This window comes from Pleuronectes platessa, chromosome 2, assembly GCF_947347685.1.
Source record: "Pleuronectes platessa chromosome 2, fPlePla1.1, whole genome shotgun sequence".
NCBI classification, from domain to species: Eukaryota; Metazoa; Chordata; class Actinopteri; order Pleuronectiformes; family Pleuronectidae; genus Pleuronectes; species Pleuronectes platessa.
This window is the reverse complement of record NC_070627.1, coordinates 18,228,283-18,251,225: the sequence shown is the minus strand read 5'-3', so window position 1 is coordinate 18,251,225 and position 22,943 is coordinate 18,228,283. Positions and strand designations below refer to the sequence as shown.

The window sequence follows — 22,943 nt, the reverse complement described above, 5'->3', positions numbered from 1 at the left end:
CACAATGGGTCTCACTGCGAGAGGGGGGGGACGCATTCACCAAGCCCGAGGTTCATTTCTTGGAAAGACAGGAGAGTTTGCGTTGTACTGCACATGGTGTTGTTTGGATGTGGAGTGCACTGATGTACACAGTATCAAACAGATCTGTAAATAAATCTATCGACTAAGTCAGACCAATTCTCGTTACAGCCAGGTGTATCAATAATGCATACAAATAAATAAATATATATAAATACAAATACATGTTTACATGGATATGTTGATATGATGCACAAGATACATATCTTGGCAGAAAAATGGCCTCCTAAATCCTCAGCGTTCCTCTGCATTGCTGATTTGAACTTCCAACTGAGTTGAGTGTTTACTATTTTCATTTTGTACGATTATGGACAATAGTGCATCTGCAACTGTTTGTAACTGGCTGTTAATGAGAAACAATGCTCAATTAAAGATATAAAGGGATGTAATTTGATGGGACAAACAGAGAGAGAGAGAGAGAGAGAGAGAGATAGAGAGAGCAGTGCAACGCTGCTCATCTCCTGGGAGAGTAATAATGTGCAAGAGAAGGTGATGGCTCGAGATATAATAACTAATTCCAAATAGACGGCATCGTGAGTGTCGGTGCCTCTGACACATCGGATTCAAACTCACACTCCACTGCACAGCACTGGCAATGTGAGAGAGAAATAACCCCAAAGAAAATAGCATGACACGTTTTGGACACGTGTGCGAAAAGGAATGATTCCCTTTTTCGCTGGAATACATTTGTGACGGAAAATCATCTTGAGATTGGAAATAATGAAATTCTCAGACTGGAGTTGCTTTTGAGTCTTTATAAGAGTAGAGTCTGTACAACTAGCACTGGTGCTCAAAAAGGGAACAACTGGCCGCAAGTTCACAAAAGCCAGAACTTATACAAACAGGCGTTTACATAACACATAATATGAAAAAAAGAAGACATGAGATTATCATCTTTGTCTATCTGCTGTGTCTGTCCGTCCGCTGTACCAGTTGCAAGAAAGCATCACCAAATAAGGGCCTACGCCCTGTTTATCAAGGTCATAGCAGTGAGACACCGCCAGATAAGGGTTCCATCCTGTCAGGTAGACAGTATCGCAGCAGTGAGACACCTGGTCAGGGGATTTCCACTACCCTAGAACCTGGTCAGTGGAATTTTCCTCCACACATTTTTTGATCTTCCTCTAATGACTGCTGTTAAAAGTCAAATGTGTGTGGCAAAGAGTATGAGAGTTTTCATGTGTTTTTCTATTTCTGCTATATTATTATGATGATCAGTAGATTCTATATGAATCATATCATCTATCATAAGTAAATCTACTCTGTTTCAAACACAGAAATACATTTTCTGTATGGATAGTGATGGAGGCACATGTTAGCCTATATGACAAAAAGCCAAATGTAGAGGTATTCAGAGTTTTCTTCCACTTGATGAAATGTCAGTAAATGTTGAGTCATAGCAATGAAACCACTGATACAGACCACCCAAGTTAATAGGGGCGAGCCAGAGCGTTCACTGTACCAGGAAGTAAACACATTTTAAATGTTGCATTTGCCTAATTTTTTAATGATTCAGATTTAAGTGACCAAAAATATGTGCTAACTGATTGGCTGACAATAGAACAGATAAATTGTCCATCAACATGCCACCGCATGAGGTCCTTCAAGCTCATTCATCAATGATAATTTATAGTGTTCATTTACATTAATGTCTAATAATTACACATGGGTCAAGACAAGTTTATTTGGATTCCATTGTATTTCACACAGGTGATTCAAAGTGCCGTACATAAGTTATACAAGGCATCGTGAGAAATGTGGAAGAAACATTACATGAATGCGTAGTTGGGGTAGTGGTTGTTGTTGTTGGGGTAGTGATTGTTATTGTTGGGGTAGTGATTGTTATTGTTGGGGTAGTGGTTGTTATTGTTGGGGTAGTGATTGTTATTGTTGGGGTAGTGGTTGTTGTGGTTGTTGTTATAGTAGTGGAAAAAGCCCTGTTTTCTAGTAAATGCAATGTTCTTCTGTAGAATTGAGTGATTATTCAATTTAATAAAAAATATTAGTGTCAGTTTATCAGAGGCTGCAACTTAGTGAAACTTCAGCCTTATAGAGTATTGTCTTGTCTCTCAGTTGTAGCATATTGTTCAATTTATGAATTGATTTTCCAATTTGAAATCCATTTGAATGCTTTTATATAAAATAAGATATGTGAGAGTTATTCCAAATCAGCCTCACCCTAAATGCATTTCAGCATTGACTTGACTGACATACAACAGTGCACAAAAAAGGAGCTGCAGCAAAAATAGGTTTGCTAAACATGAAAGTAATAGAATTAAAAAGCATTGTTGACCCCAAGAATAAAAGCAAGACCTGTGTATCTCATAGACCGTATGGCCTATATTCACCATGGATCAGCTCTAAGGTCAATCACAAGTAACTTGTTGGGCAGTTTTCTTATCACACCTGTGAACTAAAAAAAATATATAAAAAGCACATATCCAGGATGTAGGCTTATTAGGGCACAATATCAAAGTATAACTTAGGCTCAGATTGACCATTAATTCACTGTCCCTACAACTCAACTAGAGCAGTGGATAGAATCTGGATAAAGTTTATCAAGAACTAACAGACTATTGATTGATGGGGTCGCAGACAGTCATAAGTCCCACAGGGGAAAGACCTTCCGTTGAGACGAAGCCTCGACATCGAGTTTGTGAGTCTATACTTTGTGAAGCTGCAGTCCCTGTACCAGTCAAGGACATGGAGGTAGTGGGCATGTGCACAGTAAACTCCTGCTTTTATTCAGCAGTTTTTTTTGTCTCATTTGTATCTGTGTGCATCTGTCCTGCTGTTTTCCACTGATACCAAAGCTGCTGTCCGCTCTTGTCTTATTGTTGCCCTCCAACACAAAGCAGGTGGCCATTTGTCTTCATCCAGCTTCCTCTCTGTGCACCCTCTCTAAAGAGTGGTATAGTTATACTTGGCTCTAACCCAGGGGTGTCCAAACTACGGCCCGCAGGCCATCTGCGGCCCGCCATCCATTTTAAATTGGCCCGCCTCAGTGCTCCTAACAATTTAGTAGCACTGAAATGGCAGTTACTTATAGCACTATGTAGTTTTGCTCTATTTTTGAAGAAATTGTACTTTCTTGATTCTTGTTGTTCTGGGTTTGTACCCTCGAGTAGGGGAGAGCGGGGTAATGTGAGACATTTTTTACATTTGCTCCCCTCTAGGCGAGCTAAAATCATATATCAGTAAAATTTACACATTTCCTATTAATTCAGGATGTTTCCTAGCAATGGAAATGATCAGAATGTCTTCAGGACAAAGGGCAGTGAAAATATGATTGTAAAAAAGTGGTCTTGTGTCTCACTTTACCCCAGCTTAGGGGTAAAGTGAGACAGACCAGAGAAATCAAGGGGGTTAAGTGATCCACTTTAAAACAACCATAACAACACATGTTGTAATAGGTCAATTAAGCACATTTATGATTATTATGATTCATGTGATCTCTTGCACACCCTAGCTTACCTGCACATTGTTTCTATGTCCAATTGGCAGGGACAGGGATATTGTTTTTCTCTGCGTATTCAAATGCCAGTTCACCGCACTTAACTGGAGCAAGGCCATGGAACTGGTCAGCTAGTTGTTTCAAGTGTTTGGCAAGCTCCTCCTCCATCTCATCTGTGAATATTCTCTTTGCCTCAACTACTGCACCCCAGGCTACTGATTTTACTTCACCTTTCTCTTTTTTCTTTATGAATCTTTTGAGGGTGGTCTTATCAATATTTCTATCCCTTCCAGCTTTTCTTAAGGACTTCTTTCCTTGCATGACCTCAGCGGCTGCACTCTCCATCTCTGTGAGGGGTGTTTGGCCCCAGGTTGTCTTCCTGGTGTAGTTTCTTTGCATGATGGCTTTTCTACAATGTTTAAGGCATTAAAAATAAAACATATATAATGTAATATTACACTAAAATATGGTTAAGACTAAACTTAACGTGCTACATGTCTCACTTTACCCCACAGCCAACATTTTAGAAACTTAGCAACTCAGGCTAATCTTCAGCTAGCATCAATCACACGGTTTTATATGTTGGAAGTTCACCAACATGTATGATATAAGTTTTTCTACCTGAATCAATTTGTTTTGACACAACAGTTGATTAAGTTCAAAGCAAGATAATTTACTTTTACATGCAAAAAGAACATTTTGTGAAAAAACATTATAACCACAGCATCAGCACCAACTTCTCCTTCATTGCAAGGGTGGAATGGGAGGGGCTTGAAAACATAATGATCACATGGCCACAAATGTGTTCCGTTGCCTAGATACAGGGGGTGTCTCACATTACCCCGCCCACCCCTTCCCTTGAATGCACTGATTGCAAATCGCTTTGTATAAAAGCGTCAGCTAAATTAATTGTAATGTAATGGACTATGGCCCACTGTAATGTACTTCTCAGTTTTGACACTAGGTGGCACCACGCCCCCCGCCCTAAGCTACGCGATTGAGGCGCACTGTCAACAGTCCGCTCCAGAGCAGGGGGGCGTGGCGGCGTGAGTGGCCCAGACCTTCAAATTTTTTTCTGTATGTGGCCCTCAGGATAAAAAGTTTGGACACCCCTGCTCCAACCCATTAATGGGATCACATATCAGAATACTCTTTATATAAAGAGCACTTTGAGCCTTGTGTAAATACAGTGAAATTGTATTTCTGTCACATACAAGTATTCATGAAAATGACGGATGTTCATCCACCTCATGACTGAGCAGTGGGTGCAGGGAGATAACAATGAGGTTTTAATAGTAATCTCAACTCTCTGTGGTCATTACGCACGGGTGTAAACAGGGAAGCATTCACTTGAAATACAAATTACGCAAAGGGAGATAAACATGTCCATGTCCTGGACCAATTACGCCCTCGCTGAGAAAGGCAATTCAAATGAGTGAACTTTTAGGAACATGTGGGATGTGTGTGTTGGCACAGTTTCTGTTTGTCTTCCTTAGACACATGTTCTGACATTGAGGCGAACCGCGGTAGGTGGTGCGCTCTTTTGGGAGAGCAGTGACTCATTCAGTATTCCTGCTCCGTCCGTTCTGCCGGCAGCTCGGCTTCATTCTCGGAATCACCGCCTCGCAGCGTCTGGAGACCAACTTCTGCGTCTGATGCGCACACAGCACCTTGTCCTGGACCAGATCCCATCATATTTCCGAGGAACAGACCGGGTCTCTGTACTTCCGCGGGACATAAACACGCGAAGCCTCGGACAGGGTGTCTCAGCCGGCACCAAATTACAACAGGGAACTACCTCGACGTTTTTCGCTTGTTCCTCCGTTGCGCGCACACTCATCCAGCACCGACCTCGACCATGACTTCGGCTCTGACGCCCACTACAGCCCTCTACATTGGGATGGAGGCGGTGATCGCCTTGTCCTCGGTCATCGGGAACGTGATGGTGGTGTGGGCCGTGCGCATTAACAGGTCTTTAAGGGACACCACGTTTTGTTTCATCGTCTCCCTGGCCTTGGCTGACATTGCGGTGGGCGCGCTGGTCATCCCCCTCGCCATCACCATCAGCATCGGACTGAAGACGCACTTCTACAGCTGCCTGCTGGTCGCCTGCACGGTGCTCGTCCTCACGCAAAGTTCCATCCTGGCACTTCTGGCAATCGCCATCGACCGCTACCTGAGAGTGAAAATACCCATGAGGTAGGCCTAAAGGTGAATTCCTCTAGTTTTCAATATCTTGTCTCAGTCACAGGAAGCCTTTCTGTCTGGACCGCTGCTCGGGCAAAGGACACGAGTCATACTACCCGTCCATCCAGCGGAGGAATAGCAGATGTTGGGTTAAAGGCTGGCTGGTCATTTGAATTGATTTATAGACACATTAATGTTGGCATTATAATATGACATCTAAATCCGTGATTATCTGGAAACGACAGCAGATAAATCACTGTTGTTTAAGGATTTACACATAGAGGAAAATATCACTTTTTCATTAATCCATTTAGTCATTACTTATCTTTTCATTAAAAAGTGTCCCTTTCTGGCTTGTAATTTCCCCTAAAACCAAACAAATATCATAGCTGAAAAGCTGCAGGAAGAGGACAAAAAAAATCACATTAATTACCTGTCATCTTTTTCATAATAATACAAATAACATGTGTACCAGGTAACATATATAGATATATAAATGAATACATACATAAATAACGTAAGCATAGATTATATTATTGGGATTATCTAAATATTTCCTTCAAATAAATTTGAGATGTTTTTGGAGGTCTGAAGATGTATTTCATTTGCAGAGGAGCAAGATAGACAGACGGACAGACAGACAGACAGACAGACAGACAGACAGACAGACAGACAGACAGACAGGTAGAACGATAGATAGATAGATAGATAGATAGATAGATAGATAGATAGATAGATAGATAGATAGATAGATAGATAGATAGATGGATGTGGGAGTCACACATGTTACTTGATCTTTCGGCCATCTGGTCTCCATTGGTTAGAGGCAACAACATGGTGGGTAGTGCGATATACTGGTGTGGTAACAGATCTCACGAGCAGGAGATTTTAAAATTTTGAATCTGTTTTTGTGTGTTTATGACACCTCACGCATAATTAAACTTTAAAACTCAAGTTTCCACTTCAGGGTGGCTCATGTGACAATGAGCCTGCACAGTTTGGCAGAGAATGCATGACTGGTCAATGGGCTCATGCTGGATGGTTGATGGATTGCATAATTTTGTAAATTGGCAAATAACACGCACGCACACACGCACACACACAAAAGCATGCACACTCATAGACTCTGGAGAGAGACAACACAGTGACACTACACAGGAATCCTTTAATATATATTATATGAACACACACGTTTCTCAGCTCTTTTTAATCATACAGTGAACTTGTACAGCTACAACACAAAGGAATCGACTGATTGTTTTTTTTAAAATAAAATGTTCCTATTTCCAAATCAGGATGAACAAGAGAACTTTGTTTATCATTTTAAAAAGGCTGAATTATATCTTTAATTTTCTTTTATGTTTATCTCCAGGGTTGGCATTAGCAGCGGAACAGCGGGTTCTTCAAAAACAAAACACAAGCACATTTTATAGCTTCATAACATCTGAGAATGTTTTTTTCCACCTCACCAATAATCCATTCCCATCTGTACAACCTTCAGAAATCGTGTGCCCCTGAGACTCTGGAGGGACACAGCTTAACAAGCACCAATTGCTTTTTATAGCAGAGGTGGTTTGGTAGCAGACTCTCATGATAAGAGTGGTCTGTGTGAGATTTAAAAATATCAGCGGCGAGCTCAGCTGGAGGGCAGGCTTTGCAGTTGGGGCGCACAGGGATCAGAATTCCACAGGAAAGCGTCGATATAGACGGACAACGGTTAAGCAGGGAGCATTTTTTGTCAGATGAACAGCTGATCTGTATGCAGCTGTACAAACTCAGTGAGGAGAGTAAAAGCAGACTTATGAGAGGAGTGTGTGTGTGTGTTTGTACTTTACATGAGAGAGTGTGGGCGATGCACGAGCAGCTGGCATTAATCAAAGTAAGGGAAAAAGAAGGAATATGAATGTTTGGATCTGGTACATATCTCAGCCGTGTTTGTTTGTTAACCAGCGAGCAGAAGTGATAAGAGCAGAGAAAAAATGTGCCTGACGTATGAAAGAGGGCGAGAGGAAGAACAAGCTCCTTTCGTCAGCTTCGAGTCAGCTCGCACTGTTTAGACAGGAGGTTTGAATTTACAACTCAGCAGTTCATCAGGCCCTCACCGATGACCAAATCTCTGAAATTCCTATTGTGTGGGTGATACCGGAGTTATGACGTCTTATTGAAATACCAAGGAATTGCCGACGGTGAGGCAACAACTTCAACTGTTTACTCAACGGAGAGGCAAAAATGTGTCTCTTTCATGTTTGGATTTGTCATGATTAGAAGAGATTTTCCAGAGGCGGACTTAACAGGTAGCGCATTCGTCTGTTGCCAGCGTCTGGGTTGAGGATGCATTACATGGTGTATAAATTATGCTGCCGAAGATCACATGTCTATGTTTAAGCCCTTGAATATAGTTGTCTGTCCAGGTTGGCAAGTTTGTCAACTTCGTCTCTTTCATAATTCTCAGTAAAAGCACTGTGGCAACTTGCTCCTTGGACATTTGCATTGCCACATTCAGCTGCTCTGGAAAATTTCAGGAGAATATCTGAAGGTGCGGTGCGTGTTTGAAAGCAGCAAGAGATTCCAGAGAGAGGAATTGTTATAACCAAAACATGTTGTGACATAAATCAGTCAAACACAAAACACAAATTGCCAACTCAAAGCTGAATTGTGTAACTTTTGAAAATAGAAATAGCGTATTCTTCCTTCAGGAAAGCAAACATTTTCATTCGTAACTCTTAAATCTCCAGGAATGTTGTTGACCTATCTGGGATAAGCATTAACTTATGGCTGCTGCGAAATCTTAGCAAACTTTAATAAAATGTTGCTTTAGGCCACAACTCCCATTTCCAGTTGACTTCATCCCTCTTCCTCACTTTAACTTCAGCTGTTGCTCAATGTTTCAACATTGTTACACGCTGCAACTGTGGATGCAGAAGTTACACAGTCATAATGTAATATGATGTGTGTGATTTCTCTCTACTTGTATGATTCAAGTTATTCATCCCATCTTGCCAGGGCCCTGGGGAGATACTGAATCTCTACGGGACTGTCAAATTAACGATAAATAAAATAAATAACAGTAACATGGAACATGGGACAGAGGATGGAGCTGATACTAAAACAGTGAGAGATTTATTTGTTCCCTTTTTCACTTTGTCTTCTCCCATGTCGCCATAGCTACAAGCAGGTCGTGACCCCTCGGCGAGCAGGCACGGCCGTGTTGCTGTGTTGGCTGGTGTCCATCGTAGTGGGCCTCCTGCCTATGTTCGGCTGGAATAACCTGCAGCGCCTCCGGGACAACGGCTCCCTGATCGACGAGGACCTGTTGGTGACCTGCGAGTTCGAGACGGTCATCAGCATGGACTACATGGTCTACTTCAACTTCTTCGGCTGGGTGCTGCCCCCTCTGCTGCTCATGCTGGCCATCTACGTGGAGATTTTCTACATGATCCACAAGCAGCTCAACAAGAAGGTGAGGACAAACCCGCTCGCTCTCTTTGACATGAAACGATCTAAAGGCAGTTTGCTATATGAAAACAAACGCTAATGAAGAGATTAGATTAAAGTTCAATTCATAAGATGACGATCCTCCTGCTGTGTCTCTCTGTAGGTGAGCGCGAGCCACACGGACCCCAGACGTTACTTCGGCAAGGAGCTGAAGCTGGCCAAGTCTCTCGCCCTTGTTCTTTTCCTCTTCGCAGTCAGCTGGCTTCCCCTCCACATCCTCAACTGCGTCACCCTCTTCTGTCAGACCCCCGTCGAGCCCAAGGATCTCATTTACATTGCTATCATCCTCAGCCACGGCAACTCAGCCGTCAACCCCATCATTTATGCTTTCCGCATCAAGAAATTCCGCACAGCGTTCCGGAAAATCTGGAAACAGTACTTCCTTTGTCAGGATCCGGTCGGCCGGCTTCCTCAAAGAGGGAGCCAGAGAGGACAGAGTCATGACAGGAGGCTTAGGCAGATTGATGATGACGATGATGATGTGTGATCTCCGCCAACTAATTGTGTTGCTGTGTAACTGTGAATTTTCACTCAAATGGTCCCAGAATGGAAAAGCACTCTGACTTTGTGCTCACACTTGAGGGAATATCGGTAAAAAAAAAGGCCTTAATGGCATTGAGGGATGTCAGAGGGATTCAAAAGACGGGGGAGGATTTCCTCCATCCATGCTTCAAGAGGACAGGGACAAATCAGAATGGAGTCAATCAACATTCTGAGTCAGTATGATTTAGTAAGGACGGTTTCTCCACTGGCTGAATAAATGATGACAATGTCTTACGGGATATGGGGCTTCTCATGAGTGTATTCAGTAAGTGTATTGTATATCTGTAGCACATATGGTTCGATAGCAGTGCATCCTGAACTGCTCAATATTTCTGTACTAAAACTCTTTTCGCCTTTTTCATGGGATTCATCTCACATCGTTAAGCCTTTTATGTTTGCTTCACATTTGCTACTTTCTGTGGCCTTAAGGGAAGAGAAACAAAGACGAGAAGCTGGAGGAACATTCAGCAATTTATTAATAATTGTGGGCAAACACAAAGTTGGCACAACCTGCTGTGAGAGTCACTAGGATTCAGGGTGTATGTTGGCTGCATCATGGGTTAAACTCCAAAAATAGGACTATTTATTTCAGCTGCGTTAATGGAAAAGTTATGCAATCACAGAAAAATCATACGCACATCTATTAAGTGTCAGGTTTGCAGAGATTTATTTGCAACGTTTACCAAACCTTCATCAGGCAAATGGTTTAGAAGCTGTCTAAAGGTGTAGCTATTGATTTCATGATAGAGACTGTGATGTAGCTTATTGATGTTTGATATATCCTAGTGTGTGAGAGAAACATGATTGCTAGTCCTGGTCTCTTACCAAAACGTTGCAAAACAAATCTCTGCAGAAGACATTGTGCAGAGCTTTTTTCCCCCATAAAGTTACGCAGTTACTCCTCAGACACATGTGGTCTGTGGAGCGTAACCACATGTGAAGGTTTATTTGTATCTTTTGAAATACTTGATAGCTGTAGCTGAAAGAAAAAATGCTGTGGATATGGACAATGGTACAGCATCCTATTGTAACTCTGTCACTACACCAGTGCTGTTCAACAGAAGACTGTGAATCTAAAGGATGTCCCTGCATCCAATGAGCTTCATTTATGTACATCTATGTCACCTCTACCAGGACCTGTCCACGACACACCAGTGTGACTTTTTCAAACCTCTTCTCCGGAACTCTTTGGGATGAAGTTGGTTTGATGGTGTAGCTTCAGCACATGCTCTTTTCCTACAGGGCTGATAATGACACAGGACTGCTGACACTGACAATGTGCACTGTATGTAACTAATGTATGTGTAAATAGTAATGGGACATTTTATACATCTGCGTAAAATTCACCTCACTGAGCAAACAGCTGATTGGATCTCATCTGTCCTCTGACAGCTGTTGGTTGAGTGAACACACTGGGGAATCCAGCCTCCAAGCACCGCATTTCATTTTTTATGACAATGAAAACAGTGAGCAGACGACATGACCACAGCATATGGTGAGGCCTGATTTGAATTGTTTATGCTGAAAGTGCATCAGCAGGTGGAGGCATTAAAATCTGCCCTGTGCTTTATGACAGTAACAGAATCTCACTTTCCACCACTGGTGCTTCTCCTCCATTTTAGTCGGAGCACACATGGATCTTCTGTCAGTCGGCAGAGAGCAGCTTCATGCCTGAGTAAGTGTGGGGGTGAGGAGGGTGCAGGATTCCGGGGGTGAGGGTGAACATTATTATGGTCTCAAGGAAACGAGCAGTTGAGACTGAGACTGTCTAATGAGGCCTCTGAATGTGACCTTATAGATTTCTCTCGTGTGTGTTTTTTAAAACAGTAAAACGTTCAAGTGAAATCCATTTCGGTGGAATCTAATGAAATTAGATGATCAGCTATGGATGGTGCGACGCTACTGAATGTGCTCATGTAGTATTAAAAACTTTGTTAACCCAGAGAGCTTTATTTCCTCAAATAAAATGTGCAACGGGGAAGTTAACACAGAAGCTCTTCACCACGAGGCTCAGCCCCCATCTCTTTTTTATGGACACTTGAATGTCAGTCTGGGATTCCACTGCCACTTTGAATGTTGGATGCAAAAAAAAATGGCTCCACAACAACTACAGTGGACAGCACCAAAAAGCATCTTCATGTAAAATGTAGTGAGCAATTTTGTTTTACTCTTAATACTGTTCTCTTTCTTTATTAGTAATAAAAATACAATAATCTAAGTTGATTAATCAAATATATGCTTAGAGGTTTTAGATCAGATGGAAATGAGTGGACATGAGCTTTGAGAGTCATACGAGATATACAGTTCTAGATAAGAAGATCTGGGTACTATAAAGACGTGTGTATGAGCCTGAGGTCCACACTTGGATGCAGAAGTCTGTGAACCGAAGGATGATGCAAACTATCCGACCCACTGCTGTAACTGGTACCATTCAGAGCTTCTTCCAAAAAAGAGAGGGAAGCAGTGGAAAGTACCTGACAGCTCGGGCCACTCACACAAAACTTTTGGTGTAGACGCGGTCACACAGAACACTGGAGGCTTTCCCCTCTTCCAGCATCTATACATCTGTGTTCTTCATATCTGGGTCAGTAAAGGATGCCAGGAGGTCAGGAAGGCATTAACCTGTTCGCATTATGACAATGACCCTTGATCCCTCCTGAGGCAAAGCAACATCCAGTTCAGAAAGATGCTCCAGCACTTACTGCAGCATCTTGAGGAGGAATGAAGAGTTGAGCTGCATCTGGGCCTCAGGAAACATAACATCTGTCACACAGGCATCTTGGTTTACTTCTCCTTACTGTCTGACATTTTCAGGGTTCCTGAAGTTAGTTCTTCTCCAAATTTCTCTTCCTTCCTTCACTTTCACTTCCCTGTCGATCTTTTTTATCTCTGATTTGGTGACTAAGCATTTGTGTAAATGACATGCTTTGTTCCAAAAGTCTCTCATTCCTGTAGTAAAGATCAGTAAATAGTTATGATCTCTGGTTCTGATGCCTGAGCTTGGTTAAAATCAATTTGTGGAAGTTGTTTCTTGGGAGGTATCAGTAGAGTAGTCCTTGTTTTCCACATGTCCCTTGGTGTGGGGGTACACTCTCAGTATTTGTACTTGTTGTACTCACACAGGGCCACCACTGTCTAGTCTTGGTCAATTTAATTTAGTAAAAGGCAAAGAATGCCATGAATGTGATCCTCTAGCTTTGGAGACTTTGAAAATCAAGCAAAATATACAGGAAATCTAAGAAATATCCTTTTAAATTAGACATTATATAGAGAATAAAATGTCTGTTTTGAATTCATGAGGATGTCTCCATCTTCTGGTAGATTGTAGGTATGAGCATGTAGCCATGATTTTTACATTTCATTTCTTTTAAGCGTTATAAATTAAAAATCTGTCTAATGATGAGTTAAATGAAGTGCTTTACATTTACTCTGCAATTAACACATTCACAAACACAACCATACAGTGTGTCTATTTGAAGCACTATCTCTATCACACAAGAGGCATGTAGTTTGGGTTCAAACTCCCGACCTTCTGGTTAGTGGGCAGCCCACTCTACCACCTGAGCCACAGCCCCCTATATATATGACAAAAGGGTAACAAGTGCAGGAAATTCTCAAAGAGCATTTTTTCTTTAATTTAACCGTCGAGCAGAAGTTGCAGCACAGCCTCCTCCCCTCTGCATTTCCGATAATGTAAAGGCTGAACATCTGCAACATGTAAAGCAATATACAGGTTTAACTCACAGAGACAATGTCAGTCAGACTTTCTGTATCCTGGTTCACCTGACGAGTTAAAAGCCTTTAGCTCAGAGAGTGGACGGCTGGCCTCGGAGAGTGGTGGGGGAGGCACCCTCCCCATCTGCCATCGCTGTGGTAAGTGCCCCACTAATTGCATTTTTACTGCACCATATAATCATGCTATTGGGATTTCAGTGTTCCATATTTTTCAACTTAGTGAGAAGATAAGTGCTCATGTTCTAAGTTTCCAAGTGACACGTCAGTTATCAGCAGAAAAGCACAGATCTCATGAATTCACTCAAACTGCAGCATGGAGAAGTGTTACTGTAAACTGGGAGTGGATATCGGCTCGAAGAAGCTTCAAATCGGATGAGTGGAATGAAGAAGGTATTCAGTGTGTGTGTCAATACTGACAGCAAGAATTTCACATATTAATGTGCATCCTTGATGTTCCTCCTTTCCCACATTGGTGAAAATCCACAGTCATACGCCTTCACATCACTGTATGAACTGTGTGAATAGCCCAAAAGAGAAAAAGAGACGACTAACCACTGGTTTGTTTCCTGTTCTGCGACAGTGACTCTGAACTTTGGTTACAAGTAATACAAAATATCCAACAGTTTCACACAAAGAAGAGATGATGAAGTGTGGATGGGCACGCCTGAAACAGACAAATAACTGTTTGCTCAACTCTCCTTATAACATACACAGTTTATTAAAAAATCTGGACCCCCAATCACAATGTTTGCAGACCTTGCATTGTCAGATACATGATTTAGTGATGATTTCTTTTCGGTACCGCTATATGATGCTAAAAGGGCGTGGAGGAGTTTCAGTCTTTGTTGACAGCTTCCTAAAACTTAACAAAAACAGAAGTTAATGAGCCTTGCTTTTATTTTCCATCTGATAAGTATCCTCCTTTAACACTGACCTTAACAAATGTGAGTCCAATTGATCCTCTGACATCATGCCTCTCATAAAACAAACTAAGAAAAAACAACTAGGATAATCATTACATTTGCAACACTGATTGACAATATATTAACAAATAATTTTCAGCATTTATCAACTCTGTATTTTGGTTTTGAGTAGCATTTATTATATTTATTTAAAAATGTTTATATTAAAACCATCCACAATCTGATGTGAGGATTGTCATAAGTGCACTAAGAAAAATACAGACTCAAAGCCAGAATAGAGGAGGTCTCAGAAGGTCTTCAATCATCATGATGCTGAAATGGCTTTTCTCATGAATATAATCATGGTGGTATTTTTGACAAATGCTCAATACTATCTTGGACTTCAACATCTTCCACATTTTCCTGATCCCAAATACATGTTTAGGATTGATTAAATTGGCTAGCATTTGATAATAATAAAAAGGTGAAGTTTCAAAGGGTAAGAACCTTGCCAACACCACATAACATTGGACCTGGGTTTGTTTTCCTCCAGCTTTTCACACTGGTGTCTATATTGAGCGTATTCAATGCTGCTCTCTGCTGGTTACTGCCCAGAAGTGATATAACACACGAGGCGACGCAGACATCTTAAAGCAAAATCACATTATTACAAAATATTTCAAATCTGTGTTATATACAAGTAGGTGTGAAGAAAGTAATGCAAATACTGCCTTGTGTAATGTAACACACAATCAACCATTTTTTTTGTCATGGTTGAATATAGAAATATCCTGTATAATGATGCACGTTATACACAACACATGTATAGAAATATCAAATGTAATTTTATGTTTAATATAAATGTATTTTTAAAGTTTTCAAAATGAGCTAATGAGAGGCTGATAAACGGTTCATGAAAAGACTGTGTTAAGTTTAAGTCAAGATATATCAGATATTAAAAAAACTAGCATTTGACAGGCATTTCTCATTTCTCCTTCTTCTTCTTTCCTCCTCTGAATATAAAGATCCACAATGATAAACAAAAGACCCACTGCTGACCCAAGCTCTTCTAAATGAGTCTGGTCTGTAATGACTGGTTTTACATCAGCACCCACTGAGCACTGGGACAGCATAATATTGACAATTAACAGAGTTAATTACAAGTAAAGTTATTTAATTCAAAACTGTTATACGCTATTGGATTTCTTTTACTGATGCGATGAAATGCAAATAGGATTTTAATGTTGCACTTGGTTGAGCTGGTTAAAATGACTAATTAACAGTGCATCATGTTTGATATGCTCATTACAGTGGATCAATTAAAACAGGCACTGTCGTCTGAACTAGTAAAATTATTAAATAGGAGGATATTTAAATATTCAGGTTAAGAACAAGTATCTTAGAAATGCACTTGTACCATGAGCGGAGCTAAACATTACATATTACCAATGATATGACGTCACTGTTCGAAACTGAGCTCCACAGAAATAAGTTCAGTTTCATTTTAATGTTTTAATAGTTATGTCCATGTGCTTTAATTTTGAAAGCACATTGAAGTTGTGTTTGGATAATGCTTAATAAATCATGCATATAAAAACAATATTGTAAACATTTATAAAATAGCACACATAAAAATACTTGACAGATACACAAATGATTTTCAAATTTTATTGAAATCATTACAAAAAGTGAAAAACACATGGCAGCCTATAAAACAATCCGGCTGTGTAAATGATTTGGTGTCTTCCCTGCACCAGCATCAAAGGCTAAAATATCAAAGTTCATGAAGGTACCAAATATAGTTCCAGCTCAGTGGGAACGAACACCTAAAAACAGTGACACATGTAAATACACACATTGTGAAAACAGATGGAAAGGTAGAAGCTGAATTTAACTTGGTGATTGATCAAGACTTTAATTAATTATATTTAAGACCTACATCAAGTACGACATATATGAAGGGAAATGTTGAGTCCCTGAGTTAATTGCACCTCCCCCAAAGTTGAAGCAGATGAAGTAGGTTCATAGAGAATAAGCCTTGAAACACTTGGCAGAGAGAGTAGGCCTCCATCGTCTTTCCCACAGCCGAGTGCAGGAATGTTTGTTCTGTTACCATTTGCACGTTTTATTACGTGTGCTAGTTCAAGAAGAACTACAACACACTTGGACGTTATAAACTATGTATGGTACCGAAACATTACTCTTGAAAATAAGTCTTTTTAAAGTGGAGGTAGTGTCAAATGAACGCTAACATCATTACGACCTACATAGTGCATCATATTGTAACGCGTTTAAGACTTTTTACAGCGTACAATTCAGATTATTTAATGAAATTTAGACTTTTTAAGACCCTGTAGAAATCCTGCATTTAGCTGATAGAGAAAATCAGGTTTTGATAGCTTAAGATACAAGTACACCTGTATTCTTTCGGAAAAAATATAAGGTCTTTTCACAGCTTGACTGAGGCCCCAAAATGTCCTATTCTACACACAGTTTACATACATATGGATAGGAAAGTTGTGTTTTACTGCTATAACTGTTGAAAATAAATACGTTACAACATTGCTGGCAGTGCGTACTGTACATGACAAGGCAAGAGAAAACAAACGCATCAAACAGAATGAATAATTTAAATGACCATTAAATTAACGTTTCCTTTAATGACAAATGCCCAAGCCCAATAGGATAACCCACATAAATCAAATTGAAAAATCAATCATAGCACCAATAAGCCAGAGTACTTAGGAGAGAACTCTTAAGACTGTCAAGACAACAGAGAGATTACATAGTTGTGGTAGTAAATAAAGTAGTGTCATGTTCTGAAATTAAACGTTTCATATTATTTAATGATACTTTAAATTACCTGAATAAGTGACTGATGCTTTAGAATGATCAACAGGTTTTGAATCCCCATCATTTTCCAACAAACACAGTGAATAGAGCAGGAGTCAGGAGGAAGTCAGCTCTTTGGCCTGTGCGATAACTTCCATAACTAAAATCCTGCCATTTACTAACCCCTGATTCCCTGTGTCAATGTTTTCTCAAGTCTAATGAAGAAGCTAAGTGTAATGTAATGATCATACATCAGCCAGAGAGAGAACCCCGAAGAGACGGGTGTACCATGATGTCACCCGGTGAAATAAGGTTGTTCAAGGAGATGTGCTTCACCAACAAGAGGGGGACTTGGTCATTCAGACTAAAACACCAGATACTGCATCCTGAAAACACACACAAAAAAGCAAAATTACAAAACTGCCATGAGACTCCCCAGTCGCTTAGAATTAAAATGGACATCTGAGTGAAGTGTGAACACATAACTACAATGTGATTGTGGTGCATATTACAGATGTTCGTCATCACAAAGGTTTTATATTGCAATATAATTAGAGCTGAACAATGCTTCCGTTTGCTGACAATACCAGGTGATTTGAGACTTGCACAGAAATAATTGGTATCAACCTCTACATGTGCCGATATGTCAACTTTTATTTGAATGTATATTTATATTTCAAGTAAAGAGCATTGCTCAATTTTGTAATTCAAGTATGTATTTGGTTGTATTTGTGCTTTCTGTGGATTTATGGTGGCCTGTAATAAGGTTTATAGATAAACTGTAAGACATCAAGGATCAATTACAATTCTTTGTCATAAGAGTTTAACGACATCTCAGGAATCATGCCAGTTTAAAAAAAATTGTATTCAACGGTTATTATTTATCTGATATTTTTTGCTCCCCAATATCAGTATTGGCCCCGAAAAATTCCATATCGGTGCTGCTCTAGATATATTGGTTGGTTTCACTGTATTGTATTATATGTAGTAATTGGCTGCAGTATTGAAGCAGGACACAAATGCACACACACCTTCACATTCTTAAGTATCATCTGTATAGTTCACTTTCTAAAAAAAGAGTAAAACTGCATTCAGACCAAAGTTGGCCTGATCTGTGAGGACATGTTGTTTCATGTACTCGTGATACACTAAAACCTGTTTCAGCAAATCCACTTTGAGTAATATATCTTCGGGTAAAGCTTATCAGACACTTCTTCTTTAGTTACAACTTCAAAGTTCAGAGCTGTTTCATTTCATAGGAATGCAACAGGCACTTCAGAAGAATAAAGACACACTCACCCATCCACCTTGCTGATCCACCCATGGGCCAACACGCCGGTTGAGGAATGCCGTCATGGCCCTTTGGAGTTTATTTTTCAGTTCTGGGCAAGACTTCTTCACGTAGCACCCCAAGGCCACGGAGGCCCTGATGAGCTGTATCTCTGGAGCCAAGTCAGAGCTTTGAGCGACCTTGCACAAGGCCTCCACGCCGTGGCTAAACGCTGCTTCTGCGGCCTGGGGGGGGGGCCCGAGACAAGAATCAAGACACTACTGAGCAGGAAATCCAAAATACAGCCTGTATATCAACACTGTAGACATTTAGGTAGAGGTCCGGATGGCATTTAGAATCAAACTCTACTCCCCTATGGATGATGAGATATTTAAACTGTTATAATTACTATTACTCCTACAAAGAAGAGAAGAGAAAAGTTGTCCTTATTGTTACAGAAAAGTCAAAGAAGTTAACTTCTCCACCGAAAGTGTTTTTTTTGACAAGTTTATTTTCTAATCAGTTATTTGATGATATAAAAACTGGGTAAAACTTCACTATTGACAGCTGAGACTGACACATGATTGGTCGAGCACGTGTTGAACGCCACGATCACTACTGTGCAGCATCAGATGACAGTGTTCTTGTCTGCTATATTTTGGCTTCATTTCTGGATAGCCTGAGGTGAAGCCGGGACGCGTCCTCCATCTTTATGTACAGTCTATGCTGCAGATGAATTAATGTATTGAGAAGCAATTAGTTTATGTATTACTTTATTTATCATAATTTGTGTGTGTGTGTGTGTGTGTGTGTGTGTGTGTGTGTGTGTGTGTGTGTGTGTGTGTGTGTGTGTGTACCTCTTGTGCTGCTGCTTTCTTCAGGTCATTGAGTGCAGCTTTAAACGTGATGTCATCATTCAGGGAATCAGCCACTTCTCTTAGTTTATCAGCTATCAGAACTGGGTCAAAATCATCTGAAACAAACAACCCTGCTCAGACTCAAAGGTCGTCTGCCAGGAGCCAGACTCTCAGCTGACGACTAAGCACGACAGATTGTTGAAATAAAAGCCCAGAAGCTCAGGAACACCCTGCCAGAGGGGATACAGCAGGCTGAGTCAGTAGCTTCCTTTGAATCAAAGCCTTGCAGCTTTTTTACCTAATTCTAGCGTTTATGAGTGTAATAGCAACTCATGTTTAAATTTCTGTCCCACGTTTGGTGAATTCAATCTATTTTAACTGTGTTAAGTTATTGATATTTGTGTATGTAGCAGGTTTTGCAGTCTGTGCATTTGCAGCTGTTGGCCACTGGCTGAACCCCAGATAGTAACAGGACTCTGAAATGCAAAGTCTGGACTGAATGTTTTCTCCCCACTGAGCTGCTCTGATTACGACTTTTGCGATGTGACGTGGACAGGGAAACAGATGACATGAAGGTTTTTCAGAAACAAAAGTAATAGTGGATGTAAACTGTGTGACAAGGAAACACCACACCCGGTGACTCACATACCTGCAGCTCATGTCTGTTGAGCTCCTGAAGTGCTTTTTGGACCCTAACACTCCACCCCTCCTTCAGCTTAGTGGTGAGGAGATAAGGAGTGCATTTTTCATTTTTCAGTGAACTATCCCTTTAAGACTTGCTGTTAGGCTTAGAATTAGGTTTAGATTAGGTTCAGGCTAGGGTTAGGTATTCAGTTGTGATGGTTGAGGTTAGGGGCTGGGCTGAGTGTCCTCACAACGATAAAGAGACGTGCATGCATGTGTGTGCGTTATCTAACAGCTATCAGCTACACTACGAGCTCTTTCTTGTAAACTGCAAGTCATCTCCTAGGCGTCTTCCTGTATGTGTTACATTGCATCAATCATCACACGAACGAACGCAACCGCCGCACTCTCTCTCTCTCACACACACACACACACACACACACACACACACACACACACACACACACACACACACACACACACACACACACACACACACACACACACACACACACACACACACACACACACACACACACACACACACACACACACACACACACACACACACATACATACATACATAGGCTACACTAACATTGGAAACACAAGAGTTAAACTAACCTGGACCGTCAGTCACCAATTCGTTTGCTTCGAATGATCGATTTCCCGAATCCTTCTCATCGTCGTCTAACAGACATTTAATAATTTCACTGGTCTGCCACTCGAACGTGTGTTTATCGGTTGGAGCCATCTTCCTCACTGGGGCCGGGAGGTGAAGTGAAGCGCAGCCGCAAGCAAGAGGAGGCGGGTACCTGCCTCTTTTTTTCAGACCTTTATTGAACACTGAATCACAAACACGTGGACAAAACGTTATGCTTCTGGTATCACAGCAAATTAAATTAACAAAATAGATCACCATACATGACAAATATAATATTATATTGTCAAAATAGAACATAATGAATGATCAAAAAGAACAAATAACAATATGAATACTTGATATAATTACTTTATAAATAATAAACTTTGTAAAATAATAAAGTGTTAAATCCTGAAACCAATGTTCAAATGAATAACACCAATGTTCTGATAAATAAATCTATCATTTAGGATAAATAATTACTTAGTGTTAAATGTAAAGATAATAAATATACACAGGATAACTAAGAGTAAGGCAATCAAATGAGTGCATTTAGGGCCGAGCACTGACAGGCACTGACAGTTGAAATTGTAAGGATTAATATTTTTGCAAAACGCATGCAACACTTTAAAAGGCATGTGCTCAGTGCTGTTTTGCAGTCCTACAAATTTTAGAAAGTGTATTTTATAGTTGGTTCTTTCAAGGTTTGAGCAATCCTGATTATTATTTTTTATTTTTTCAGGCAAATTAATTGGCTTTTTTTTTATTATACTTTTGTTTTTGTTATTATTTTAATTAAATGTTTTTATTTTATTTACCTTCTGCGCAGAAGCAGAATGCGCAACTTCTGCGCAGAAGCGAACTGTGCACATCCTGTGCAAAAGCAAACTGCGCAGGATTAATTTTTAATTTAATTTAATTTAATTTAATTTAATTTAATTTAATTTAATTTAATTTAATTCAATTTAATTTGGGATCGAATAGACTTAGAATGTATCTTTAAATGCATGCTTAAGATTTAACAGATGGGTGAGACCTTCACCAATTGGCTTCATGGATGTAAAATTTCCCAATTAAAGTTAATGCACAATTCTAGATTCAGTAAGATCAGAAGCTTAAGCTTCATAGGGAGACATGGGAATTGGGAAGCATAGCACAGACTTTACCCTTTGTATAGGTTCATTCTGTTGGTTAAATGCCTATGAAGATGCTGCAACATTGAAATATTAATTCACAGTGTGGGTGACAGCCACAGAAAAATAATAAACTGTATCAGATGCTACTGATGCATATGTTTGTGTTGCTGGCACCAGGCAACATTCATCATTTTCTGAAGGCAGGGTTAAGATATAGAAAAGCACTTTATTACGAGACTACTTCTGTACATTTTATTTCCACAAGGTGGCGACATGTACCAGCTAATGACCATTGTGAGAAGCGCTGCCCTACCCTTACGATCACACACACACGCACACACGCACACGCACACACACACACACACACACACACACACGCACACACACGCACACACACACACTATCAGATGATTGAAACCTCACAATCTGATCTTCATTTTATTAAAACAAATTGTCCAGAACTTACATCCAAGAGTTCTTCTCTTCTCTCGAAAAAGAGCTGCTGACTGAAAAACCTTTTGTGGCAGCTGCCTTGCTTATGAGGACCGGCACCGGGGATGAAAACAATAAAAGAGCTTGAGTTTCTGCAAGTTGAATTCTGTCAGGAGATGAGATGAAAATTGGGTCGCCCATGCAATTACATCTGTTCCAGAAAGAATAAAGAATTGATTAGGAATCATGCCCCAGTGAAATCAGCAGGGCTGTATGACACATCACACACAACACTGGTTTCTCTGTAAGTTACAGAGCAAATAATCAGATCAATCTGATTTAGTTTTCCAATTCCCATAGCACGTGGATGTGGTAGATGTAGATGAGTATATGAGTAGATGACGAGAAGATGCGAATGAACAAAGTTTTAAAGGCTCAGTGTGTAGGATCTAGTGGTGAAGTTGCATGTTGCAGCTGAGCACCCCTCACCTCATCCTCCCCTTTCAAACGTGATGGAGGAACCTGTGGTAGGCTTCAGTTGTCATAAAAACCCCAAAGGTGTTAAGTTGGTCCAGTTTGGACTACTGTAAAGATATATCGATCTTATAGTTGTGATCTGTGATTGGCGGTGATGGGCAGTCCACTGAGGGAGACTTGTGGTCAGAAGGCGAAAAACCAGGTCTGAAATGATGAAAGGGGGATGAAACAGAGGTGGTAAAGATGACTTTAATAAGTCATTGATCCAAATAATATTG

At 40.4% G+C, this 22,943-nt stretch overlaps 1 protein-coding gene across 1 annotated transcript; it reads left to right on the top strand.

Moving 5' to 3' along the window:
- Positions 1-4,921: 4,921 nt before the first annotated feature.
- LOC128461381 (adenosine receptor A1) lies at positions 4,922-11,975 on the top strand. The gene is made up of 3 exons (XM_053446293.1): positions 4,922-5,731; positions 8,885-9,179; positions 9,318-11,975. The coding sequence occupies exons 1-3, from the start codon at positions 5,391-5,393 to the stop codon at positions 9,699-9,701; spliced, it is 1,020 nt and encodes a 339-aa protein (XP_053302268.1). The 5' UTR covers positions 4,922-5,390; the 3' UTR covers positions 9,702-11,975.
- The last annotated feature ends 10,968 nt before the right edge of the window (positions 11,976-22,943 follow it).

Excerpts from the sequence above, each read along its gene's own strand:
- LOC128461381 (XM_053446293.1), top strand. The coding sequence starts at position 5,391 with ATGACTTCGGCTCTGACGCCCACTACAGCCCTCTACATTGGGATGGAG. Across the intron at positions 5,732-8,884 it reads AGAGTGAAAATACCCATGAG|CTACAAGCAGGTCGTGACCC; the intron begins GTAGGCCTAAAG and ends ATGTCGCCATAG. Across the intron at positions 9,180-9,317 it reads ACAAGCAGCTCAACAAGAAG|GTGAGCGCGAGCCACACGGA; the intron begins GTGAGGACAAAC and ends GTCTCTCTGTAG.